Below are 27,948 nucleotides of genomic sequence, written 5' to 3'. Positions count from 1 at the left end.
GTAGAGAGCCCATCACCAAGGTCCATAGCCTGCTCTTGCTTGCCTTCTGCTGTAGAGAGCCCATCACCAAGGTCCATAGCCTGCTCTTGCTTGCCTTCTCCTGTAGAGAGCCCATCACCAAGGTCCATAACCTGCTCTTGCTTGCCTTCTCCTGTAGAGAGCCCATCACCAAGGTCCATAGCCTGCTCTTGCTTGCTTTATCCTGTAGAGAGCACATCACCAGGGATGGTAGGACACCATCTCAGAGGGATGAAGCATTAGTATCCTGTTCCACATGGACTTGGGACCTGACACTGCCCAAAGCGTGTCGACGCTCAGCATGGAGCGTGACTTAGGGGCTCAAGCTGGTCACACCTGCCTTGTCTCATCCCTTGAAAGAGATCCATTTCAGCTAATCACAATTAAACCCTAATGAACTTTGTCATCTGAGCTAATGGGGGTAAGAGGAATCTAATTAATGGGACAATGGTTCCTGGTCTTCCTGGTCTAATTACTGATCTGCTGGAGCATTAGAGCAGCAGGGTTGGAAAGCTGAGTATTAGGGGATGTCAGCATTTCCATTCTCAGTCTTAGCTTAAGCGGTTTAAGGGGATGCTGTCACAGGTTTTAGGCTGAAAGTTGACCTACCTTGAAAACACCTTCATGTGGGCAATCACATCTTTTAAACAGGTCTTTTGTCTTTCTCCAGGCCAGCGCTGCAGTGCTGGAGATAGTACAGTATAGTACAGACTTTGCTGGAGAACTTGAGTCACTTGGAAATGTTTTAGAAGATCCTTTAATAGCTCTTCATGGGTTGGATCAGACCCTTTACTGAAGAGAAGCATAGTAAGGTGGTTCTAAGTTGGGCTGTCAGAAGAGATGATCCTTCCATGACTTTTCATGAGTGGAACCAGATCCCTTGCTGGAGAGAAGCCAAGCAAGGTGGTTCTGAGTTGAACTGTCAGCTGAGCTGAGTGTGAGGAGAGCTGCTTTAAGCTGGAGTTGGAGAGGTGATGAACTCCTGAAAGATGGGGAGGAGATAAATAACCACCTGAAAGCTCTGGAGAAGAGGCATGCAGAAGCCTAAGCATAAGGAACTGAAAGATTCAGGGAGACATAGGCTGAAGGGGAAACTGAAGAAAGGGATGTGGAGAGATCAAGGGAGCAATAAGGTGGAAGAGAGGAGATAGCAGAGCAGGAGACATCAAGAAAAACCTGCTTAGTCCCTCCTGAACAGAAGAGTCCCTTGAGTCATTGGAGCAGACATGGACTTGGCCAGGAGCACTGGCTAGAAATCCCTGTGAAACTAAAATCCTGGCAAATAGTCCAAATACAATTGCCATAGCTGAGGCCTTCTAGTCGTGAGGTGGCAAAGTAAACCAAAGTGATGTTGACCCTGGGAGAAGACAGAAAAGAAGAGGCCAAGGTAGTGCCAGGCACCCACCAAGGAAAGCAAGAGCCTGGAGAAAGTGAGTGATGGAGTTCTCAGCAGCCGTTTGCTTTCAGGAATGATGATGAAATGTTAATTACAGGCAGAAGCAGCATTCTGCTGAGAGGAAAATTGTCCTGCTGGCAGCTCAGCAAAGGTCCATTGAACTAGTGGAGCTGGGCACCTCCACGCAGTTGAGGTTGGTGTGCTGCGGGGGTTGAAGGTGCAGAAGGAGAGTCTGGTTGTGGGTCTAGGCAAGGAATGAGATGGGTGGTGTAACATCTCTCACAGGGTACAGGTAATATGGAGACAACACCAGCTTTGGCTAATTTGTGATCCTGGAAGTCCTCCTCCCCTTGGTTGAGTGCTTCTCCAGGCTCCTGGTTGGGGATCTTGGGGCCATGAAGACATGAGCTGGCTCCTGACGTGCTCCTGGACCACCTGTAGCCCCAAGTGTATCTTTTCCTGCAGCTTAATTAGTTTTTTACAGACTTCATGCTCCTGGTTTTAATCCCCAGCTCATAGGAGGATTTATGACACTGGGGACATCTCTGTTTCTGACTCTTCTCCCAAGGTGGTGAGGAAAAAGACTCTTATGCTCAACAAAACCATCATATCTTTAAAACCATGGTCAAAATGGGGGGTGTTGAATGAATCTTGCAGCCCAGAGGGATCTACTGGTGGATTCTGGGGGTTGTTTGGGGCAGATGTTGGCTGCCATTCAGGGTCTAAGAACGCCCCCAGATCAGCTATGGGGTGAGCTCATGGCTGATGCACCAGCATCTCAGCATGCACCCCATAGGGTGAGCCTACCTTGGAGAGCTGGCACTGACAAGTGAAAACTGGTGGCCTCGGGAAACCTGTTAAATCTCACCTGTCAAAACCCAAAGATCTGCCATATGGAGATGTGTCCTCCTGTGTGCTGGACATGAGGACTCTGTGTGGATCTTACCCCTTTCCTGGTTCCTCACATTCAGAGGAGGAAAATGGTCTAGCGGAAAGGGTGAGAAGAAATCTCAGAGCAAAGGCTGATCCTAGAAACAGGTCAGGAACCCCAAGTGATTTCTGCTGGTGGAAGGGTCTGGAGAACAGGTCTTGTGAGGAGCAGATGAGGGAACTGGGGTTATTTAGTCTGGAGAAAAGGAGGTTGAGGGGAGACCTCATTGCTCTCTACAACTCCCTGAAAGGAGGTTGGACTGAGGTAGGGCTTGGTCTCTACCCCCTAGTATCAGGTGATAGAGGAAATGGCCTGAAGTTGCCCCAGAACAGGTTTAGGTTGGATATTAGGAAACATTTCTTCACTGAAAGAGTGGTCAGGCATTGGAAGAGGCTGCCTGAGGAGGTGGTGGAGTCACCATCCCTGGAGGTGTTCCAGAAATGTGTGAACATGGCACTTAGGGGTATGGTTTAATGGCCATGGTGATGTTAGGTGGATGGTTGGGCTTGATGATCTTAGAGGTCTTTTCTAACCCAAACAGTTCTCTTGTTCTGTGATTAACACAAAGAGATCCCCTGGATTTAGGTTTGTCTGTTGGAAAAAGACATGGACTTGTCTATTTTGCACTTTCCCCTCACTTTTTTCCACCTCAAAGATCGCTGTCAGTGCCCTGAATTGGTTCAATAATCCAAGTCAGGTTCTTCAGGTAAACTAGATGTAAAGTAGAGAGAGTTTAGTTGAGATCTGAACAGGTTGAAGAGTTGGGTGAAGCGGAACCTCATGAAATTCAACAGGGACGTGTGTAGAGTCCTGGGGAGGAATAACCTCCTGCGACAGTATGAGTGAGGGATTAACCTGCTGGAAAGCAGCTCTGCAGAGAAGGACCTGGGAGCGCTGGTGGACAGCTTTACCATGAGCTAGCAATGTGCCCATGTGGCCAAGAAGGCCAGGGGTGTCAAGACATTAAGTGTCATCAAGTGCATTTGGTGTGGCCAGCAGGTTGAGGGAAGTTCTCAATACTCAGCAAGAGCTAAAGTGTGGGGGGCCAGATTCTTGTCAGTGCCCAGTGACAGGACAGGGGACACCAGACAGAAACTGGAACCCGGGAGGTTCTGCCTGAACAGCAGGAGAAACTTCTTTACTGTAAGGATACTGGAGCCCTGGAGCAAGCTGTCCAGAAATGCTGTGAAGTCTCCTTCTCTGGAGAGCTTCCAAACCCACCTGGCTATTGTGATCCTGGACAAGCTGCTGTGGGTGGCCCTGCTTTAACAGGGTGACTGGACTGGATGATCTCCAGAGGTCCCTTCTAACCCCTACCATGCTAGAATTCAGTGACCTTTTTATTTTGAAAGAAAACACCAATGTTGATCTAAATTCCATCAGCCACACATTTAAACAGAATAACTTGCCCTTTTTCTGTGGATTTGGGCACCTCAAGCAGGTTGTGGGTGGGGATAGAGACTTATGGAGATCAGAGTGACTTCTAAGGGGAGCTTGGAGGACTATTAGCACGTTTGAGAAGCTCTTGTAAGCCTAAATTCTCTGTTTTGTTTTGCTGCATGCTAAGCAATGAGGATAGTGAGATTTCTTTTTGTTACTATTTTTCCCAGCTCAGGGTTTTGCTTTGTCACTTGGGAGGCTCGAGGTAGATGAGGTCCCTCCTTCCTCGCCACTTCCTTCTGCTGTCCATAACCCCCTGTTATGATCTGCCTTTTTTTCCTCGGGAGTCAAATGCTAGCATGCAAATGTGATTTCTTACTATGTAAGGATTACTTGAAGTAAAATAAGCTAAGCCTAAAGAAGATATCCAGAAGTAAAAGAGACCCAGCCTTTCAGAGCCACTTGTATCGCCGTCAGCGCCAAGAAATCCCCAATCCTCTCCGTTTCAGCTGCCTGAAACTGCCGGTGGGATGCTCTTGCTCTGCTCTTGGGTTAGAGTTTCATTTATATCCTTCAGGGACTCCCAACAGTTCACAGAATCATAGAATAGTTTGGCTTGGAAGGGGCCTTAGAGATCATCTGGTTCCAATATTTCATCATCTAGTCCCAATATTTCAAATATTGGTGCTTTGAGGCATGTGTTTTGGGTTGGGTTGTTTTTTCTTTTTGATCAGATGGTCTGTTGAGGAGGTGTCACATTAAAGCAGATGGAGAAAGCCTGGAGAAAAGGAGGCTTAGGGGAGACCTTCTGGCTCTCTGCAACATTCCTGAAAGGAGGTTGGAGCCAAGTGGGGATTGGTTTCTTTTCACAAGGGACAAGTGACAGCACAAGAGGAAATGGCTTGAAGTTGCACCAGGGTGGACATGAGGAACATTTTCATTACCAAAAGAGTGCTTAGGCCTTGGAACAGGCTGCCCAGGGAGGTGATGGAGTCACCATCCCTGGAGGTGTTCAGAAAACACATAGACATGGCACTTTGGGGCATGGTTGAATGGCCATGGTGATCTTAGGTCAACAGTTGGACTCAGTGATCTTGGAGGTCTTTTCCAACTGCAACAATTTTATGATTTGGAGCATCTCCTACTTCTCTCGGTGCACTCTGGGGCAACTTGTCCCTGTTGCTAATCCTCTCTTTCCACATGGAAATGTCCCTCTTTTTGCTCTTTTGGATATTTTCAAGAGGGGAGCACATTTTGGTAGGAGCATTTGAAGTTTGGGTGGTTTTCTTCTGTTTCAAGCAGCTTCCCTTTGTTACCTCTGGGTAATGCAGGTGCATTGAAGTGGGCATCATATTACTGTTGGCTCTGTGTTATCTTTCTGAGCCCTTTTCTCCCTCTTTGACCAGTTTTGGATTTACTGATCTGTTGAAGGAAACATTTCAGTTTCTGAAGTGATGTGAAGTTGGTCTTCCAGAAGAGCTTGGAGGAAGAACTCAGCATTGCCCCTTTCCGAGTGAGGTGAAGTCAGTCAAGAAGAGAAGGCTGGAGGAAGGACTCAGCAGCTTGATGTTTGACACAACACATGGGAAAGAGAAGAAAAATCAGACTTGAGTAAATGGGAATCATGGAATGGAATCACAGCATCATTTAGGCTGGAACAGACCAGTGACCATCTGCAGTAAGGTTTTCTCATCCCTGGTTGTCCCACTCCTACCTCACTTCATTTCCCCCTCTCCCTTTCTACTCCAATAGCACTTCTCAGCTGGGGGAGACCATCATGAGGAGAGTTCTTGACTCTTTATTAAGAGCTTTCTGTAGGCTCCTAATTTTCCTCAGGCTTTTCAAACCTCCTGGAGCAACTCAGCTCTCCTGCTGAGGGGATTTTTGTGCCTCACAAAGCTCCTTCCCTCCCTAATCCCTCTTCTTTCTGGGTTTAAAGCCACCCAGGACACCCCGTCATGCTCACATGAGTCAGGGCTGCACATCTTAAAGACACCACCCAACCTTCACCATTCTTCATCCACTTCCCCACCTAACACAGAACAACTTTGGCATGAATTTGTCTCATTGATAGCATCATCCACAGACATAGAAGAGCTTGGGTTGGAGGAGACCTTTGGGATTATCAAGTCCAAACATTAACCCATCACTGCCTGGTCACCACTAAACATCCTCCCTCAGTACCACCTCTACATGGCTTTGAAACCCCTCCAGGGATGGAGCCTCCACCACTGCCCTGAGTAGCCTCTTCCTGGCCTTTCCATGAAGAAATTGTTCCTCATGTCCAGCCTAAACCTCCCCTGGCGGAATCTGAGGCCATTTTCTCTTGTCCCGTTGCTTGTTACTTGATGCACCTACACAGACACAGAATCCCAGCATGTTAGGGACCTCTGGAGATCCTCCAGTCTACCCCCCCTGCTACCGCAGGGTCACTCACAGCAGGTTACCCAGGATCACAGTGGCCAGGAGGGTTTAGAATCTCTCCAGGGAAGGAGATTCCATACCTTCTCTGGGCAGCCTGCTCCAGGGCTTGACAACCCTTTTAGGGAAGAAGTTGTTCCTCACGTTCAACTGAACTGGTGGAACTCGAGTCGTTCCCTCTCGTCCTGTTGGTGTAACACAGCTCTCGATGTCCCATCATGCTCCACCCTGCTGCTGAATCTCCAACACCTCCAACACTGTTTTAAAACATTTTTTTAGTGTTCGTTTACCCTCTTTTCATTAAAATTTTTTCTTCCTTGTGTCCACCTTGGGAGGTGGGAGGGGGGCAAGACAACCCTCAACCTTGTGTAGTCAAGGTTATGGCGATAAATTCTGTAGCATTGTCACTTCTCTTCGGAGTAAATTGGCTGGCCGCTTTCGGGCTGAAGGGGAAGATAATTTGCTGTAGTATTTCAAATGGATTAGAAATGGATTTGAAGGGAAAGTTCATGCCTCCCATTACAAAGGCTCCAAAGAAGACTATCTTAAGGCACTGTTCACACTCTGGCCTTCATTATCCTCACTTAATACCTTTCCTATTTTCCAGCCTTAATGAAATTTCCTGCCGGAGCGGGGCTGTCTGGATGGACTGGAGGACTCTTTAGATCCACAGGCTTGTGTGGTAGAAAGGGAATTACAAGCTCCTGGTGTTGAGGGGGGTTGGTGTATTCTTCAGGTCCTTGGCCCTGCTATTATCTCATTAATTTTATCCTCTCTTCTCAATAGGGTTGGTTTCCAAAGGCCATCCTTTCCATTAGGGTGACAATTCACCAGCAAAGCAGCGGCACGGCCACCGATGAAAAGCGACAGGGTGTTCGGCAAGGCTCCTTGCCCTCCGGCCTTCCTCTCGCTGGTGGTTTGTTCCCTGTGGCCACCACGCTGTCCCTAATTGTGGAAAATTAGGCACCCACATGGCAGTGGTTGTGTTGGGGCTACAAAACTCCTTGGGGCTACAAAGCCCTTGGGGCTAAAGAGCTCCTTGTGGGTACAAACCTCCTTAGGGTCATGAAATCCGCTGGGGCTAGAAAAGCTCTTGGGTCTACAACACCCTTTGAAACTTGAGGAGTGCAGATGTAGAGTGGATGTTAGGAAGCAGTTCTTTACAGCGAGGGTGGTGAGGCACAGGGAAACAGGTTGCCCAGGGAGGTTGTGGATGTCCCTTCCCTGGGGGTGTTCAAGGCCAGGTTGGCCTTGAGCAACCTGGTCTAGTGGAAGGAGTCCCTGCCCATGGCAGCAGGGCTGGAAACTAGGTGATCTTGAAGGTCCCTTCCATCCCAAACCATTCTATGAACAATGTGGCTTAGGAAGGAAATAAAGGTGTCCTACAGGTGAAGCTTGGGCAATTCCGTTCCTCTCCTGCTCTTCTGTAGGAGTTGAGGTTCCACCATCATTTTTTGATACAAAAGATCTTACCTTCAATTTGAAATCACCTACAGAGCCTCTAATACATCTAATGGCCTCAGGTTGCACGAAGGGAGGTTTAGGTTGGATATTAGGTAAAGATTGATTATTGAAAGGGTGGTCAGGCATTGGAATAGGCTGTCCAGGGGAGTGGAGTTACTATCCCTGGAGTACATGTAGATGTTGCACTTCGAGACATGGCTTAGTGGACATGGTGTTGTTGGGTTGATGGTTGACTTGACATCTTTTCCAACAAAGACAATTCTAGGATGCTCTATGGTGGACTTGGCAGTGCTGGATGAATAGTTGGACTCAATGGTCTTGTAGGTCTTATACAACCTAAATGGTGCTAGGATTCTGTGTGGTGGACATGGCACTGTTGGGTTAATGTTTGGAGTTGATGATTTGAAAGGTCTTTTCCAAGTAGGATGACTCTGTGATTCTGTAAATGAAAGATGTGGCCAAACCTGAACCCAATGCGTGTGTTCTGCTATTGAAATTCTCCCCGAGGCTGGGGGTTTCTAGGTTCATCCCTGTTTGGACACCAGGAAGGTAAAAATGGATATTGTGCAGCTTCCACTGAGCTCAAGCTGGGTCTTTGGTTGCGATTTTGGTCTGGTGGTGCTTGGGAGTTTGGCTGCAGGTGTTCTGTAGAAGCTTTCCTTGGAGGTCACCTTGATGGTCTTGTTTTTAACTCAAAAATGCAACAGCCACAAACTGCAGAAGGTCCAACACCACTCTCCTCATGGTGTGAGATGCTTTTTGATTCTCTCTACCAAAATCCTTGAAAAATCACAGTAGGGTGATCTCTAATTGGGAACAACAAGATCTGTGGGCCCTCATGATTGGGTCGTGACCATCCCTAAAGTCTGCATGCATCACTTCTCCACTCTTCTCCTGGACTTTCCTTTCCACTGTTTAGGAAAGTAAGAAGTGGTTTGTAAGCAGCAGCTGCTCCCTGCTCACACACCAGGGGTCAGATGCCACTAGGTAATAACTCTTGATAAATGGAGACTCTCCAGCACAGCGCATCGGAGTGTGCATCCACTTCAGCAGGTTGGGTGAGCTCAGCAAGGCAGGAAAATAAATATCCTGAGGGTTTGGAGGGATTCAGCCAGCCCAGGCTCTTAAACTGGTGCTTGAAACAACGAGGTGTAGGGTCAACCAGCATGAGGATCCTCCACGGCTCAACGTTGCATGGGTTTGGTTGGATTTTATTGATGCTGGAGCAGGTTGCCTGGGGTGGTGGTGGAGGACCCATACCTGGAGACATTCAGGGTCAGGCTTGATGGGGCTCTGAGCAACCTGATGTAGATGGGGATGTCTCTGCAGACAGCAGTCCTTCCCACCATCCATACCTTCACACAACACAGCCACCACTACAAAACTTTGCAGATAATCTAATTTTGAGGAAATCAAACCTTGTGCAATCCCTTGGGGACCAGTCCCTTGAATAAGGGGGGGATTATATCCCCATCTTCTCAAAACCCAAGGAGTGCTTCTCTCAGCTTGGTAGCCCGTGGCAACAACCCTGAAGAACCTTCAAGAAATGAGGAGCCTGTCATGTGAAGCACCCAGAAGTGTAGCTGTTATCTTTCAGAGTTATCCTTTTTTCTCTCCCAGCACATCTTCATTCCAAGGTAATGCTCTCCAGGGTTTGCATTCTGCTGATAGGATCCTGGGAATCTTAATTTACAGATCCTCGCCCGTAATGTGCCGTTTACAGACATTGTGCTAATAGCATTACCAGCCTCGTTTGGGCTAATACCAAATTAGAGCCCCTCATTTGCATAAACAAATTACTGTTTGGATTAGCACTAAATGAGGAAGGCGACTGATGTTGGAGGAGATTGGATTGGGCTGCAGCGACTCGAGTTTGGGTAACAGAGGATGGAGGGAAACGAGCTGGGTGGCTCTGAGCTGGGTGGCAATCATGGCATCACTGAGTCGTGGAAACATGGGATCATTGAGTTATGGAAACAATCATTGGATCATTGGGTAATGGAATCTTTGAGTCATTGGATCATGGAATTGTGGAATCATGGAATCATTGAGTCATTGAATCAGTGAGTCATGGAATCGTAGAATCATGGAATTACAGAATCTTGGAACCACTGAATCTTGGAATCAATGAATCATGCAATCACTGAATCAATGAGTCATTGTTCATTAAGGTTGGAAGGGAGATCATGAAGTCCAGCCATCAAACCAACATTACTATGACAAGAAGTTGGATAGTGCATGAGATACCAGGTTGTGGACTGGAAGGGTTTTGGTGGCAGCTTAGCCCCTGTAGGACATATTTGTCCTCAGGGTGTCACTTCAGATCCTGTTAATCCTTCAGAACAACCTTATGGGCAGCACTAACTTTGACTGGAGTAAAAGAACCTGGGTAAGATGAGCCAGTGTGTGCCCAGGTGGCCCAAAAGGCCACCAGCATCCTGGCTTGGATCAGCAAGAGTGTGGCCAGCTGGACCAGGGCAGGGATTGTGCCCCTGGTCTAGGCACTGGTGAGGTCATACCTTGACTCCTGTGTTTGGTTTTGGGTCCCTCAGTACAAGAAGGACATTGAGAGGCTGGAGCATATCCAGAGAAGGGCAATAAAGCTGGCAAAGGGTCTGGAGAACCTCTAAGGAGCAGCTGAGGGACCTGGGGTTGTTCAAGCTAGAGCAAAGGAGGCTGAGGGGAGCCCTTCTGGCTCTCTACAACTCCCTGAAAGGAGATTGGAGAGGGGTGGAGGTTGGTCTCTTCCAAGGAACAAGCAATAGGACAAGAGGAAATAGCCACTAGTTGCACCAGGGGAGGTTTAGGTTGGACATGAACAATTTCTTCATAGAAAGGGTTGTCCAGGCCTAGTCCAGGCTGCTCAGGGAGGTGGTGGAGTCCCCATCCCCGTAGGTATTTCAAAGCTGTATAGATGTGGTGCTGAGGGCCATGGTTTAGTGGTGACCTAATAGTGTTGGGTTAATAGTTGGACTTAATCATCTTAAAGGTCTTTTCCAACCTAAATGATTCCATGATTCTATGAAATATCACCAGGATTTTGGGACAAGCACCTTTGGTGTGTCCTAGGAGTTTACAGTTGGTACCTGACCTTCAGTATGTGTTTTTTTCTCCTGTGACACAGTCATGGGCGAGCTCCAGGAAAAAAATGGCTTTTTGTTGCATGGAGGAAGTGGTACCAGGAGGAGAGACTTGGAAGGTTGTCTTTTTTTTTTTTTTTTTTTTTTATGTAACTCACAGGGAATCAGAGCACAGCAAGAGCACCCCCGGTTCTTCCCTTCATCACCTCCACCTTCAGGCAGTTGAAGGTTTGCTCATCAAGAGGCAGCTCCTTCTGTTATCTCCTCTAGTTTGGGCTCACCTTGACTTTATTACCTTCTTGCAGGTCCCTCCTCTTGAGCCAAGCACGCCCATCACCTCAAGGTGGCAAGTCCCAGCATGTGCAGCAGAGGTGGAGGAGCAAAGGCTACCGCTGCATCGGTGGGGTGATGTACAGAGTGTCAGCAAACAAACTCTCCAAGACATCCAACACCCCTGGTCGGGCCAGAGACCTGAGCACCAAGAGCCCTGGCAGAGCAGGTGAGCAGCCAGAACCTGTCCTGATCTGTGTCCACATTCCTTTCCTGTCCCAGCTTCAGTGTTGAGGTTGTCTTTTAGCTGCTTAATCCAGGTCCACATGTTGCAACTCATCTTCTTTGAGGGGAAACTCATGAAGTTCTACAAACCCAGGTGTTGAGTCCTGCAGCTGGGGAGGAATAACCTCCTGCACCAGAACAGGTGAGGGGTTGAGCTACTGGAAAGCAGCTCTATGGAGAAGGACCTGGGAGTGCTGGAGGACAGCAAGTTCACCATCAGCCAGCAATGTGCTCATGTGGCCAAGAAGGCCAATGGGGTCCTGGGGTGCATTAAGAAGAGTTTGGCCAGGAGGTGGAGGGAGGTTCTCCTTTCCCCCTACTGTACCCTAGTGAGGTCACTTCTGGAGTCCTGTGTCCAGTTCTGGGCTCCCTAGTTCAAGAGAGACAGGGAACTACTGGAGAGAGTCCAATGGAGGCTGAGAAGCTGCTGAGGAACCTGGGGAATCTCTGTGAGGAGGAAAGGCTGAGAGCCCTGGGGCTGACAGCGTCTTCTCAATGCTCAGCAAGAGCTAAAGAGTGGGGCACAGGAGGATGGGGCCAGACTCTTCCCAGTGGTGCCCAGTGAGAGGACAAGGGGAACCAGGCACAAACTGGAACCCAGGAGGTTTCATCTTGGCTTGGAGGGTCCAAAGCCCTGGAGCAAGCTGCCCAAGAGAGGTTGTGGAGTCTCCTTCTCTGGAGCAATTCCAAACCCTCCCAGGCATTGTGATCCTGGGCACCCTGCTGTGGGTGAGTCTGCTTTAGCAGGGGAGCTGTACTGGAAGATCTCCAGAGGTCCCTTCCAACCCCTACCATGCTGGGATTCTGTGTCTGTGTAGGTGCATCAAGTAACAAGCAACAGGACAAGAGGAAATGACTCAGATTGCACCAGGGCAGGTTTGGGCTGGACATGAGGAACAATTTCTTCATGGAAAAGGTTGTCAAGGCCTGGAAGAGGCTGCCCAGGGCAGTGGTGGAGTCTCCATCCCTGGAGGGGTTTCAAAGCCATGTAGAGGTGGTGCTGAGGGCTATGGTTTAGTGGTGACCTGGCAGTAATAGGTTGATCATTGGACTTGATCCCAAAGATCTCTTGAAACCCAAACAATTCTCTCATTCTCTTGTCTGTGGATGATGCTATCAATGAGGCAATTTCATGCCAAAGTTGTTCTGTGTAAGGTGGGGAAGTGGATGAAGAATGGTGAAGGTTGGGTGGTGTCTTTAAGATGTGCAGCCCTGACTCATGTGAGCATGGTGGGGTGTCCTGGGTGGCTTTAAACCCAGAAAGAAGAGGGATTAGGGAGGGAAGGAGCTTTGTGAGGCACAAAAATCCCCTCAGCAGGAGAGCTGAGTTGCTCCAGGAGGTTTGAAAAGCCTGAGGAAAATTAGGAGTCTACAGAAAGCTCTTAATAAAGAGTCAAGAATCCTCCTCATGATGGTCTCCCCCAGCTGAGAAGTGCTATTGAAGTAGAAAGGGAGAGGGGGAAATGAAGTGAGGTAGGAGTAGGACAACCAGGGATGAGAAATCCTTACTGTAGGTGGTTGCTGATAGGGAAGGAGGGCAGAGATTTAGCTTCAGCCATGGATTAGCTGCCTGAGCACCTGGGGATGGGAAATGACGATGCCTGCAGATGATGGCAGAGAGGAAGATGCTGTGGTGGCCAAGGGGGCATGGGGCTAATGAAGCATCACTTTCAGGTAATCTGCCTTCTGAGACCATTCAGGCATGCTCAGCAGTGGTTTTGGGACAATTTGCTGGGTTTTTTTTGCAACTCAGCTTTGCTCAGGATGGATTTTTGGTGGTTGACTGACCTGCAGCGTCCTCCTGCCTGCTGGCTCTGCAGATAGGTTGTGTGCACGCTCATGGATATGTGTCCATATGGCTTCTTTGGAAGCCTTTGTGATTCTATCTGCAAGATGTTAAGTCCTTGGCTTTAGTGGTGCTTCTGGAGGAGGATGGGCAAGAATCAGCCTTTGCAGATGTTAAAAAGTGTCCATATAGTGATCTCCAGGGTTTGTGGACCAAGGAAGTCCTGGTGTCAGCAATGCTGGGTTTTCTCAAGAGGACAGTGGGATTTTCTGAAGGGTCTGAATCAGGAGAATCAGCTGCCCAAAACCAACTCAAGAGTGGTTCTGCTATAAGGACCATCCCTAGGTGCTAAAGTTGTCACCAAAACCAGAAAACATCTTTCTTGGAGTGCAAGAAAAGGGCTGAAATCCCCAAAATGTGGTCAGGGAAGATGTTAGATGGAGCAGGTCTCGTTTTGGGACCAGATTTCAGGACAGAATTGGACCATTGGGAAGGATCCAGGAGAGAAACAAGGGCTGGAGGGATTGGAAAAGTGGAGGACTTGGGTCTGTGCAATCTGAAGAGGAGGAGATGGAGGGGCTGCAGATCCCTGAGTTCATGAAGGGCTGCACATAAAGGAAAAAAGGTTAAAGAAAAGAGGTCTTCTCCATGGTCAAGTGGAGCAGACAAGAACCTGTTGCTTGAACTTCTCTATGGGGAGGACACAGGTGGAATAGGTCCTGCTGTTCACCAAGGATACGGATTTGAGTCTGCTGCCTAATTTCCAGTCCATCCACTGGTGGCTTTAATGTAGGTGCTGGGAGAGGATGGGAGAACTTAGCTGTCCACCACTGTGCTTAAATCTCTATTTCTGCTGCTGGAGCAGCACCAACGTTTCCAAGACAGCTTTTGCCAAGCCCTGCTCTTGCACATTGTCCTGGTTTGGGTTGGACATTAGGGAAAATTTCTTCTCCAAAAGGATTGTCAAGGCTTGGACAAGGCTGACCAGGGCAGTGGTGGAGTCCTCATTTCTGAAGGGATTTAAAAGTCATGGAGATGTGGTGCTAAGGGACATGTTTTAGTGGTGGACTTCCCAGTGCTGATAATGGTTGGACTTGATGATGTTAAAGATCTTTTGCAACCTAAATGATTTGATGGTTCCAGGGTTATTGTCTATAAAATACAAACCCATTGTATCTGTTTGGGTGAGCGTGGGAAGTGGTGGAGTCACCATGCATGTGGCACTTTGGGACACAGTTTAATGTCCATGGTGGTGTTGGGTTGATGGTTGGACTTGGTCTTGGAGGTCATTTCCAACTGAAACAATTCCATGATTCTGTGGTTTTTTGATTCCATGATTCTGTTTTGTTGAAGATATTCCTTGTTTAGCTGCAGCCTCCTTCTGCATCATACAGCATGGTGGACTCATAACCATAAATCCCTGGCAACTGGTCTGTGTCACTATCTTGATGTCATCTTTCAACACCCACCATAACTCATCCTCCTTCACAGGGCAGGGTTCAGCAGATCCTGGCAGCTCTGCCTTTGTAGTAACTGAGGCTGGCAGGGTGGAAGATTTGTTTGCTCATCGAGTCTGAGCCTTCAAACCTTGACTCAACACTGCTGTGCCTTCAACACTTGACAAAGTTTATTTAGAAGATGGAAACCCCCAGCTTTGCCTTTCCCCTCCAGTGCCATTCACTGTGTTTGGGGTGGTGGAGAGATGGGAAAGGCTCCTGACAGTTTTACAGCTTGGACTTTACTGATGGGGGGTGATAATTCTGCTCTTTGCCTGAATCTATTGGGTCGGTGTTTGGTCTTTTCATGGCTCAACAATAAGAACCATGCTGGTAGTTGCTTCAGCTGATCCATCAGTGCCATCGTATTGTCCCTGTCACACAAGCTGTTCCCAGGGATTTGATCCCAGGGAGGCACTTCCTGCAGCCCTCTGATGTATCAGAGTCAATCCTCGGGCCACCAGGACTGATAAAGCAACTCACTCATCTCCTGAAGGAGGAGATCCCTCTGGCTCTGCCCTCCCAGATGGAGAACTCAAGGAGGTGAAGGATGGGGTCTCCCCCTTGCCTCAAACACGGATACCCACTTCTCATCCCTGTGTAGGACAAAGAAGCTATGCCAAATGTGGCAGAGCCCTTCACCCCTGGGAGAAGTGGGATTTGTGCTAGGATCCATTTTTCACTTTGCAGAAGTGTTAGGAAATAGGCAGGGGGACAGTGTGGAAAGCATTCATATATTGCAGTTAATTCAGTGAGCATAATAATTGGGTTTTCTCCACTCACAATGAGCCATTTCCCTCATTTCTTTCCAACAGCTGCTAAAATGTTATTCAGACACTTGAGGAATTTCCATGAAATTGGGGAAAGAAGCAAAAGGTCCTGGCACAAAAGAAATTCAAAGGGGAAAATCAAAAAAAGCTCAGCTCTGAAGATTGAAAGCAGCAGAAACCAAATTAAGGTTTGACATTGGCCGGAAAACAGCCCTGACCCCAATCTAGGTGTTGAACACCAAGAGCTGCAGCTGCCTCTGGTGGGGTTTTGATGGTGGCCAGGCTCTTTTCCATGAGCAAATCCTCACCTGCATGATTTCCTTGTCCTCCACTGAGGTTTTGCCTCCTGGGAAGGATGAAGGAACCCCAGTAGGAGGAAAGGCTGGTGGTTGTGGGGATACTGGGCTTCACCTGATGGAAGGATGCTCATGAGTGGCAGCTAGCCCCTCAGCAACAGGCATGATTTGATTTATTGGTGGTTCTCAGTTCATCCCCACAGCCATAGGATCTGAGACAACTGGAGTTTATGAGTCTGGAGGAGCAGAAGGAGCAGGGCAGGGATTGTTCCCCTGCACTGCACACTGGTGAGGCCACACTTCAGCTCGTGGGTTCAGTTTTGGGTCCCTCATTCCAAGAAGGACATTGAGGTGCTGGAGTAGGTCCAGAGAAGGGCAGCAAAGAAGATGAAGGGTCTGCAGAACAGGTCTGCTGAGGACTGGCTGAGGGTGCTGGGATTGTTGAGCCTGGAGAAAAGGAGGCTGAGGGGAGACCCCAGGAGGATGTGAGCTCTTCCACTGCATCACTCTGAAGACAGTTGAGTGATGCTCATGAACACCATTTCAGAGGTGGTGGGAGAAGGCCAAGCTGGGCGGAAGGAGGAGGCAGAGAAGCAGGGAGCTGTGTGCAGGGAGAAAGTGCTCGCTCGGCTCCTTGTTTACCAACTAATTTTAGAAGTGCTGAGCATCACTGAAATGCTCTCTCTGCCTTCCCAGGGATGATGAAGTGCTCAGCACCCACATCGGGCCAGCTGAGGGCTTCTGTGAACAATGTTCTGCTCTGAGCTGCTCAGCTTGGTAAAACAATCAGGGGATCACAGAATGGTTTGGGTTGGAAGGGATCTTAAAGATCAGGGAGTCCAAACCCCCTGCCATGGGAAGGGGCACCATGTATCTCAGAGTCCCATCCAACCTAACCTGGAATGGTTCCAGGGATGAGACATCTACCACCTCTCTGGGCAACCTGGGCCAGGGTCTCATCACCCTCATTGTAAAAAATTCTTCCTTCTCTCCAGTCTGAATTTCTCTCTTTTAGTTACAAACCATCACCCCTTGAGCTGTCATCACACTACCTGCTGTCCCTCCCCATCTTTCCCTTGGTCCCCTTTAAGTACTGAAAGGCTACCAGAAGATCTCCCAAGAGCCTTCTCTTCTCCAGGCTGAACAATTCCAATTCTCTCAACCTGGTCTCACAGCAGAGGTGCTCAAGCCCTCTGATCATCTTTGTGGCCTCCTGGGGACCCACTTAAGCAAGTCCATGTCTTTCTTCACTAGAGGCTTCAGAGCTGGACATAGTCCTCCAGGTAGGGCAAGAAGGGGAAGTTTCAAGACTGGACGCCATGAACATGTTAGGACTGAGTGGCCAAGGGGTAAGGAAGAAGCTGGTGGAGGAGAAGCCAACCCAATGCACCAGGATGTGAGAGAAGTGAAAACTGGAGTGTGGCTTTCCTTGTTTCAGCTGGGTTTGGTGGTGTTTGTGCTTTTGTTGCTCAGCCCCTTCAAGCTCAGTTCCTTAGGTTTGGGATCACTTCATTCTTTGCTCCTCTTCAAGATCCATCCCTTTCTAATTACTCAATCCCTTGGCCCCTTTTTGAGCTCCATCCCTTGGCCCCTTTTAGGCTCCATCCCTTTGGCTCCTTTTGAGTTCAGTCTCTTGATCCCTTTTGATCTTAATATCTTGGCCCCCTGTTGAGCTCAATCCCTTGGCCTCTTTGAGTTCCATCCCTTGGCCCCTTTTTGAGTTCCATCTCTTGGCACCTTTTTGAGTTCCATCCCTTGGCCTCTTTGAGTTCCGTCCCTTGGCCCCTTTTTGAGTTCCATCCCTTGGCCTCTTTGAGTTCCATCCCTTGGCCCTTTTTTAAGTTCCATCTCTTGGCACCTTTTTGAGTTCCATCCCTTCACCTCTTTGAGTTCCATCCCTTGGCCCCTTTTTGAGTTCCGTCTCTTGGCACCTTTTTTGAGCTCCATGTCTTGGCCCTTTTTTGAGCTCCATGTCTCGGCTCCTTTGTGAGGTCAAACTCTTGGCCTCCTTTGAGCTCCATCCCTTGTTTTGGGAATTTCTCAATCCCTGCATCACTTCAGCCCTAGTCTCTTGGGTTTGGGATTGCTCCATCCCATAGCCCTTTTGAGCTGAGTCTTTTCGCCTCTTTTTGAGCTCAATCCCTTAGCTCTTTAGAGCTCAATCCCTAAACCCTTTTGAGCTCAATCTCTTGGCCCCTTTTGAGCTCAGTCCTTTGTCTTTGGAATTGGTCAGGCCCTTGGCCCCTTCATGCTCAGTCCTTTGGCTCTGAGATTTGTCAGTCCCTCTATCCCTCTTGGTTGTAATTCCTTAGCTCCTTTTGAGCTGAGTCCCTTGGTTTTGGAATTGCTCCATCCTTTGCTTTTGGGATTGTTGAATCCCTTACCCCACTTGAGCTCAATCCCTTGGGCGCCTTTGAACTCAGTCCCTTATCTTTGGGATTCTCAGTCCCTTACCCCTTGGTCCCATTTGAGCTCAATTCCATGGCTCCCTCAATCTCAGTGCCTTGTCTTTGGGACTGTGGAATCCTTTGGCCTCTTTTAAGGTCAGTCCTTCAAGTCCAGGACTGCAGATGCTGGTGGGTAGGGATCTGGTCACCTCGAGGACCATTTGTAGATCCAGCACTGGTGTAGAGCTTGCAGAGCTGGAAAGGTTCCACAGCAGTTGCTCCACTTGCAGGCTGCTCATACATCATCGAACCCAATGTGTGATTCGTTAATTCAGGTTTATTCATTAAGGATTATTGAGTCCCTTGGCCCCTTCAATCTCAATCTCTTGGGTTTGGGATTACTCACATTTTTACCCCTGTGGAACTCAGTCCCTTGATTCTGGGATTACTCAGTCCCTTGGTCCTTTTTGAACTCAGTCCTTTGTCCCCTTTTTACTCAATCCCATGTCTTTGGGATTACTTTCGTATTACCCTTGCCCCCTTTTGGTCTTAGTCCCTTGGTCCTTTTTGCTTTTAGTTGCTTGGCCCCTTTTGAACTCAATCCCTTGTCTTTGGGATTGCTCAGTCCTTTGTCCCCTTTTGAGGTCAATTCCATGGCTGCTTCACTCTCAGTGTCTTGTCTTTGGGACTGTGAAATCCTTTGGCCTCTTTTAAGGTTGGTCCTTCAATTCCAGGACTGCAGATGCTGGTGGGTAGGGATCTGGTCACCTTGAGGACCATTTGTAGATCCAGCACTGGCGTAGAGCTTGCAGAGCTGGGGAGATGCTCCACAGCACTCACTCCACTTGCAGGCTGCTCATACATCATCAAACCCAATGTGTGCTTCATTAATTGAGGTTTATTCATTAATAAACTGCTTGTGAGTGCCTGACCCAGGGCCATCCATGCTGTTGTGTGAATCTGGGGTGCAACCAAGCAGGGGAGTACAAAAAAGCCCTGCTCAGACAGTGGCAGCTTTTTGTTACCTTGTGGAGAGTGAGGGCTTCTGCCGTCCGTCCGGTGAGTGAAATAAATTACCCCCAGCAGCTGCTAGTGCTGATCGCCTGAAACAGCGGAACCCACTTAAATGAATAATAATTAAAGAAATAAATTTCCCCGAGTGCCAGCCTCAAAACTTTTTGTTCAGCAATAAAGCTGAAGGAGAAGCATCGCGAAATGAATCGCTCAGCGAAGGAGGGCGAAGCAGGGTGTAGTAGGACCTCTTAAAGGAGCCAGCCTGCCTTTTGTTGTGTGTCAAGGTCATAGAATCATAGAATTGTTTGGGTTAGAAAAGACTTCTAAGATCATCAAGTCCAACCTTCAACCTAAGACCACCATAGCCATTAAACCCTGTCCCAAAGTGCCATGTCCACATGTTTCTTGAACACCTCCAGAGGTGGTGGCTCCACCGATTCTCTGAGTAAGGGAGCAGAACCAGCATGGTTCACAACAAAACTTCTCTTGATGGGTAAAAAATAATGGTGACCCTGTTGTGGTCATACCCCAGGTTGGAGCATTGTTTGCTGGAGCTGGTTATCTGCTGGTTGTGGTTACTTGAGCAAAGTCCTGGTTGTTTCCCACCTTCTGTAAGATTTCCAGAAATTATCTTTGATTTGGGGAATCAGAATTGTTTGGGTTGGAAGGGACCTTTAACATCACCAAGCCCAACCATTAACTCAACACTACCAGGTCACCACTAAACCATGTCCCTCAGTATCACATCTACATGGCTTTGAAACCCTTCCAGGGATGGGGACTACACCTTTGCCCTGGGCAGCCTGGGCCATGCCTAGACAACCCTTTTTGGGAAGAAATTGTTCCTCATGTCCCACCTAAGCCTCCTCTGGTGCAATTTGAGGCCATTTCCTCTTGTCCTGTTGCTCCTGAGCATGGTTCCTGGGCTGCCAAGGCAAATCTCTGCCAACCTTTCTCTAGAGGAGAAGGACTAAGTTGAAGGTGAGGGACACCTCAAGCCTTGAGATATTGTTTTGGGGTTATGGAACCTCCTTAAGCTCTGAGATACGTTCTGAAGATTATGGAGCCCCTCTCACCCCTCTCAGATTTGTTTTATGGGCTGTGTAACCCCTCAAGCCCTCAGATATGTTTTGGGAGGCTATGGAATCCCTCTAGCCCTGGGATGTTCCAGAGGTTTTGTAACCCCTCAAGCCCTGAGATGATTTTGGGGGGTTATAGAACCCCTTAAGCCCTAAGTTTTAGTATTAGGGAAGAAAAGGTCCTAATTTAATGTATGGTGTTGGTGGAGGGGTGCAGCACCCAACCCATTTATTTCAAACCAATGTTGTGGTTGTGGAGCTTTCAACAGGATAAATTGTGGCTTTTTGGGGTTAGATTGTGGATTTTGGGGATAAATTGTGGCTTCTGGGAGATGAATTGTGGCTTTTGGGGGATAGATTGTGGCTTTTGGAGGAATGAATTGTGGCTTTTGGGGGATAGATTGTGGCTTTTGGGGGGATAAATTGGGGATTTTGGAGGAATAAATTGTGTATTTTTGGGGGATAAATTGTGGATTTGGGGGGATGAATTGTGGCTTTGGGGGGATGAATTATGGCTTTGGGGAAATGAATTGTGGATTTGGTGGATGAATTGTGGATTTGGTGGATGAATTGTGGATTTGGGGGGATAAATTGCAGCTTTTTTGGGATAGATTGTGGCTTTTGGGCGATAAATTGTGGCTTTTGGGGGATAGATTGTGGCTTTTTATTCTTTTCCATCAAAATCTGGAATTTCGAGTGGGAAGCAAACGCGGTGGCTCCATGGGACCACTCAGCTGTGGATTCCTTCAGAGGAGCAAGGAATAAAACCCACCCAGGAGTTAGGCTGTAGCCCCTGCTATTAATCATGGCTGTAATCATGCATTTAATGAACATGACAGCTCCTGCTCCCTCCGGAGAGACGCCTCGAGTCTCCCGCTTGGGCTGGGGACAACAATCACTTCTCAGCGCTCAGCGCTTGAGGACGCCGAGAGCCGCCAGCCTTGGCTGGGATGATGCATGAAGAGAAACAACTCCCCCCGATTGCAGCGGGCTGTGGATTTCCTTATGGATGATGTGCTTCCACCCAACTAAATCATTAAGAAAGAAGCAAAAAAAAAAAAAAAAACAACCCAAAAACCAGAAAGAGAGGAAGTGGAGAGAGAAAGCGACCTGTCCCTTACGCGGGGTATAAAATACCCAGGCTGCGGCGGCGGCGCTGTGTGTCATCAGTTAAAAAGCCCTTAATGTGCATTTCTTGGTGCTCTCCACAGCAGCTTTCCCTTTTTTCCAGCCTTGCCCCCCCACCTCCCCTCATTGTTGCTTCTGCTTTTGAAGTATGCACAGGGGAGGATCTTGCTGTGCTGCTTATTGAAACCTCCACAGCGTGGGACTGGTGGAGAATAGGGAAAAGGGAAATGTGGGATCATAGAATTGTTTGGGTTGGAAGAGACCCTTAAAATCATTGAATCATAGCATAGCTCAGCACCACTATGGCCATTAAACTATGTCCACATGTTTCTTGAACACCTTTGGGGGTGGGGACTCCATGACCTCTCTGGGCAGCCTGTTCCAGTGCCTGACCACTCTTGCTGTAAAGAGATTTTTCCTCATGTCCAGCCTAAATCTCCCCTGGTGCAGTCAGGCCATAAGTACGTGGGTTTGTCTCCTGATCCCACAGCAGTACTGCTGTATCCTGATCCTGATGCTTTTCCCACGTTAGGGAGAAAAATGGGATAGATTTAGCACTGGAAAAAAGAAGTCTTATGCTAGACTGAAGAGTTCTGTCTCATAGATGTGTTAGCAGAGAATTGTGGAATCATCACATGGTTTGGGTTGGAAGGGACCCTTAAAGGTCATCTAGTCCAAGTCCCTGCAGTCAGCAGAGACATCTGCAACTAGAACAGGTTGCTCACAGCATCATCCAACCTGAGCTGGAGTGGTTTTAAGGATGGGGCATCTATCACCTTTCTGGGCAGCCTGGGCCCTTATGGTGAAGCATTTCTTCCTCTCTGTAGTCTGAATCTCTGTCTTTTAGTTTCACCTCAGCCTGAGAGGAGATCTTCTTGGTGCTCAGCAAGAGCTAAAGGGTGGGGGGCAATAGGATGGGGGCAGTGGTGCATGCCCAGTGACAGGACAAAGGGCAGTGGGCACAAACTGGAACCCAGGAGATTTCACCTGAACTTGAGAAAATTCTTTGCTGTGAAGGTTTGGAGCCCTGGAGCAGGCTGCCTGGAGAGGTTGTGGACTCTCCATCTCTGGAAAGGTTCCAAACCCACTTGGACATTGTGATCCTGAGCAACCTGCTGTGGGTGATCTTGTTTTAGCAGTTGTGTTGGACTGGATGAACTCCAGAGGTCTCTTCTGTCTCTCACCATGCTGGGATTCTGTATGACCTCTTGCCAGAAGACAAAAGCTGGCCCAATGCCCCCACCCAACCAATACACCATGGATATATAGTTGCACTCTATATAAACCATGTCCCCAAGTGCCATGTCCACATGTTCTTTGAACTCCTCCAGGGATGGTGACTCCAGCTCCGACCTGGGCAGCCTGTTCCAGTGCCAACTCTTTCAGCTGTTGCACTCTATATATTTTCTTGTCTATTTCTTGCTTTTGTGATTCCTCCTCTCTGGCCAAGATGTGGTTGTCAGGCTGCTTTAACTAAAAGAATGACCCACAAGCACTCGGGGAGGGGCTTCATCCTCCAGAGTCTGCTTTCTACTCTTGAGTATTAAATATTTACAGCCACTGTCTGCTACCCTGGGGAGATGGCTCCTGCTGTAGCCCATCCTGCTGAGCTTGCTTTAAGGAGCATTAAACATCATTGCAGAGCACTGAGGGGTGCTCCATCCCTCCCCTAATGGTGGCACTTTAAGTTGGGTCTTTCTCCCAAATCATTTGGGAGGTCAACCTTGCTGGAGCGTGCCAGCTTCTTAACTCATGTCCTCACTAAGAGATACTCTGTGAACATCTGAGTATCTGTGATCTGCTGAGCAGACCAGACCTGGTGTGTAATGATTTTATTGCCAAAAAATGAGTTGAAAAGAACCTTCTCATGAGGTTCAACAAGGACAAGTGTAGGGACCTGCAGCTGGTGAGGAATAACCCCCAGCACCAGTACGGGTGCAGAGGTGACCTACTGGAAAGAAGCTCCACAGAAAAAAGGCCTGGGAGTGCTGGTAGATAACAGGTTCCCCAGAACCCAGCAATGTGCCTTTGTGGCCAAGAAGGCCAACAGTCTCCTGGGGTGCATGAAGAAGTCTGTAGCCAGCAGGTGGAGGGAGGTTCTTCTTCCCTGCTACTCCGCCCTAGTGAAGCAACACCTGCATTTCTGGGTCCAGTTCTGGACTTCCCAGTTCAACAGAGGCAGGGAACTACTGGAGAGAGTCTAGTGGACACTGAAGATGCTGAGGGGCCTGGAGCATCTCTGTGAGGAGGAAAGGCTGAGAGCCCTGGGGCTGTATAGCCTGGAGAAGAGCAGCATGAGAGGGGATCTGATCAATACTCAGCAAGAGCTAAAGGGCTGGGGGCAAGAGACTGGGGCCAGACTCTTCCCAGTGGTGCCTGGTGATAGGACAAGGGGCACCAGGTGCAAACAGGAACCTGAACAGGAATTTCCATCTGAACATGAGAAGGAACTTTTGCCATTAGGGTGCTGGAGCCCTGGAGCAGGCTTCCTGGACAGGTTGTGGAGTCTCCTTCTCTGTAGAGCTTCCAAAGCCACCTGGCCATTGTGACGCTGGGCAGCCTGCTGTGGGCAACTCTGCTTTAGCAGTGGGAGTTGGACTGGATGCCCTCCCGAGATCCCTTCTATAATTCTCTATATAATTCTGTAATTCTCTGATTACTGGAGCCAGGCTGCTCTGCAGTGAGGTGGAAACCTAAAACCCAGGCCGGAAAACCCCTCAGCAGCGACTCAGACTCCTGGTGCTGCTCCGCGCGCTGGCAGCAAGCTGCGGCGAGCTCCCAGCAAGCCTCGGCGTGCTTAGGGGTGGGCTGTGCAGAGGCTGCTCCATCTGAGGGAGCATCACGCCTGCCTCTGTGGTTTCACTTGGAGAGGGAACAGATGGAGCTGCTGCGAGGCCGGCAGCCCGAGTGACAGCTCGCGCGCGGGGACAGCGCTGCTGCCGCGCTATCAAATTCCACTCCTTCACTTCCCAGCACGCCCGGGCTGGCAGGTGAGTGACTGAGCTTCAGTCCCACCACCTGGAAAGCTGGGATTCAGCCTTTATTTTCCATTCAATTCTTCTCCTCTGCCAGTCAAGGACAATTTAATTATGTGCCTGGGCTTCCCCAGCTGGCCGAATCACAGCATGGTGGGGGTTGGAAGGGGCCTCTGGAGAGCATCGAGTCCAACTCCCCTGCCAAGGCAGGGTCACCTAGACAAGGTCACACAGGAACAGGTCCAGGTGGGTGTTCAGTGTCTGCAGAAATGGAGACTTCCATCACATCTCTGGGCATCCTGTTCCAGTGTTCTGTCACCCTTAAAGAAGTCCCCCTGATGTTTAGATGGAACATCTTGTGTTCAAGTTTGTGTGTCCTGTCAGTGAGCACCACTGAGAAAAGCCTGGTCCTATCCTCCTGATATCCATCCTTTAATCACTGATAAGCACTGAGAAGATCCCTGCCCAGCCTTCTCTTCTCCAGATGAAAAGACCAAATCCTCTCAGTCTTTCCTCACAGGAGAGAAGGAAATTTGCAGCACAAGCCTGGGATCTGCCCAGGCTGGGAGGGAGAGGGGTTGGTACATTCTGGTGCTGAAGGGAAAGGTCCTTGTTGAGTTTGGAGCTGGCAAGGAGCCCTCTAGCTGGGATCACTCCAGAGGTGCTGGCAATATGGAGGTCCACAAGAGCATCCTCAATCTGGGCTCGGGGAGCTGCTTGGTTTGGGTTAGCCAATCAGATCATGGGATGGTCTGGGGGGGAGGGGACCTTTAAAGGTCATCTAGTCCAACCCTGCTGCCATGGGCAGGGACGTGCTCAGAGCCCCAAACAACCTGACCTGGAATGGTTGCCTCTCTGGGCAACCTGGGCCAGGGCCCCACCACCCTCATCACAACAGATTTCTTCCTTCTCTCCAGTCTAAATCTCCCTCTTTTAGTCTGAAACCATCACCCCTTGTCCTCTTTCAACAAGACCTGCTAAAAAGATTGTCTCCATCATTGTCACAGCTCTCCTTTCAGCACTGAAAACCACCAGAAGGTCTTCTTGGAGCCTTCTCTTCTCCAGGCTGAACATCCCCAACTCATGCTGTCCTCACAACAGAGATGCTCCATCCCCATGATCACTTTTGTGGACCTAAGATGTTAGAAGCAGTGTGAGTTTCTGTACAGTTTCTTGATTCTGAGCAATGTTTCCATGTTTTCTTCTGTGTTTCCAGCAGGGAGGTCACACTGCATGCCCAGTCCTGGCTTCTCTCCATCCAGCTGCCTGAACAGATCAGCTACGAGCCGGTACATCGCCAGGTCTGTAGTCACAGGGAGGAACAGGGTGGTTGATGCTCAGGAGGGTGTCAGAAGCATGAGATGCAGTTATTTAAGTGGCTGTTGATGTGGTGAAGCTCTGGCTGCTGCTTTTCATAGAATCATAGAATTGTTTTGATTGGAAAAGACTTCCAAGATCTTTGAGTCCAACATTGATCTAAGACCACCATGGCCATTAAGCCATGTCCCCAAGTGCCATATCCACGCATTTCTTGAACACTTCCAGGGATGGTGACTCCACCAGCATCTTGGGCAGCTTCTTCCAATGCCTGACTACTCCTGCAGTAAAGAAATTTTTCCTAATGTCCAACCTAAACCTCCCCTGGAGCTACTTGAGGCTGTTTCCTCTTGTTCTATCTCCTGATCCCATAGAGAGGAGACTAACCCCCACCTCACTCCAACCTCTTTCAGGGAGCTGTAGAGAGCAATGAGGTCCCCCCATCATCAAATACGAGATGGTTGTCAACTCAGCAGAAAGCTGCAGGTTCTAGTTGGAATGGCTTTGAACCACCAGGGGTTTCTGTGAACAGAGAATGCCCAATCCTGTTTGGAAAGTCCCTTTTTAAATCAACCATATTGTTCTCAAGGGGTATTTTGGGGTTTTCCCACCAACTTGGAGAAGCCCATCCCAACCTGCAGGTCTTTCTTCTCACTGTCCCACTCACAAAGAGGGAATTTGGAACTGTAGAATCATAGAATGTTTTGGGTTGGAAGGGAACTTTGAAGGGCATCTAGTGAGCTCATGAAATCAAAGCTGAGAATCACAGTCATGGAGGTGAGAGCTTTCTCACCTCTGGAGAGCTTCCTTTCCTCCTGTCCCTTCTACCTTTTCTACACCATCCCACTAAGCACTCAGAGAGGACAATAAGATCTCCCTTGGCCTTCTCTTTGCTGAGGAAATTAGCCCAATTGACTTCTACTCAGATGTTCTGTGCTTCAGCTCCACCTGTCCAGGTGACCTCCGTTGGACACACTGCCATCCGTCACTGTGTTGTACTGGGAGCTCTAAACTGGATCCAGTGCCCAGCTGTGGGCTAAACGGAGGGGACAGATCCCCTCCCTCATCCTCATGGCTACACCCCTGCTCTTGCAGCCCAGGATGTGGTTGGTGTCACCACCACAACAGCACCTGGCTGACTCATGGGTGCCATGTTGTTCTCCAGGGTTGTCTTCTGCAGAGGGGCGTTCCAGGAAGGTGACCACAGCTGCTGCATGGGTGATTGGTCACCAAGTGCTGGATGTTTCCAGGGCGATTGGCCTCATCTTGTAGCTTTTTCAAGGTTCAGGGTAGAGCTGGCCAAAGAGCAGAAAGGCCTAAGACCCACCCTGAACTTCCTGAATATCAAACCTGGGCTCCTCTCTGACCTCCCTTCTCCGTGTGATTGCTGTGCTGCAGTCGGGGACGTTACCTGACTCTGTGTGTCTCTGGTTTAGCCGCGCGGTCCAGCGGAGCTTGGCCATCATCCGCCAGGCCAAGCAGAAGAAGCAGAAGAAGGAGTACTGCATGTACTACAACCGCTTCGGCAAGTGCAACCGTGGCGACAGCTGCCCCTACATCCACGACCCGGAGAAGGTGGCCGTCTGCACCAGGTATGCCTGCACACAGCACCCTTGGCCCACCGCAGCAGACTGGGCTTGGGTTGGCTTTGGGGCTTGCTCGTCTGATATTCCTCAGGGAAACAACCTGAGGACAGAGATGTAAGACCATGATCACAGCTGGATCAGACCTAAGGGCTACCCAACGCTGTCGGGTTGGGAGGTACCTGCAGCAGGAAAGCGTATCACAGAATCATTCAGGTTGGAAAAGACCCTCAGGATCACCAAGTCCAACCCAGAACCCTACTCTGCAAAGTTCACCTCTAAACCATATCCCCGAGCACCACATCCAAACCACCTTTAAACACATGCAGGCTGGTGACTCAACCACCTCCCTGTACAGCTCATTCCAATGCCTGACCACTCTTGATGGGAAAACTTTTTTCCTAATATCCAGTCTAAACCTACCCAGTCACAGCTTGAGGCCATTTCCTCTTGTTCTATCACTAATTACCTGTGAGAAGAGACCAGCACCAGCCTCTCCACAACATCCTTCAGGTAGTTGTAGAGAGCAATGAGGTCTTCCCTCAGCCTTCTCTTCTCCAAACTAAACAGCCCCAGCTCCTTCAGTATCTCTTCATAACATTTATTCTCCAATGAGCCACAAAAGGTTTTTCCTCCTGTCTGGGACCTCTCAGCATCTTGCAATGAAGCCCTGCAGCCTCGTACGGTTTTTTTTCAATGGCTAGATGTTGCCACCCAGCCATCATCATGGAATAGTCAACACCTGGGTTTGTTGGATCAATTTCTTTAGTCCTTTCTTGGTATATATGGCAATGGGTTGCATAACTGAATTATGAACTGTGTCAATAGTGTGTCCTCATCCGGCTGCTCAACTCTTCTGCTGGTGCTACCCC

General features: G+C 49.0%; 1 protein-coding gene across 1 annotated transcript in view; it reads left to right on the top strand.

Moving 5' to 3' along the window:
* ZC3H3 (zinc finger CCCH-type containing 3) overlaps window positions 1–27,948 on the top strand; it is a 164,720-nt gene that overhangs the window by 96,960 nt on the left and 39,812 nt on the right. Inside the window, exons 6-8 of the mRNA XM_054385407.1 lie at window positions 10,996–11,189; window positions 25,393–25,477; window positions 26,930–27,085. Of these exons, the coding sequence (XP_054241382.1) occupies window positions 10,996–11,189; window positions 25,393–25,477; window positions 26,930–27,085 (435 nt within the window). The remainder of the gene's footprint in view (window positions 1–10,995; window positions 11,190–25,392; window positions 25,478–26,929; window positions 27,086–27,948) is intronic.

This window comes from Indicator indicator, chromosome 12 (genome assembly GCF_027791375.1).
Source record: "Indicator indicator isolate 239-I01 chromosome 12, UM_Iind_1.1, whole genome shotgun sequence".
NCBI lineage: Eukaryota > Metazoa > Chordata > Aves > Piciformes > Indicatoridae > Indicator > Indicator indicator.
The sequence above is the reverse complement of the archived record's forward strand: the minus strand, read 5'-3'. Positions and strand labels throughout refer to the sequence as shown.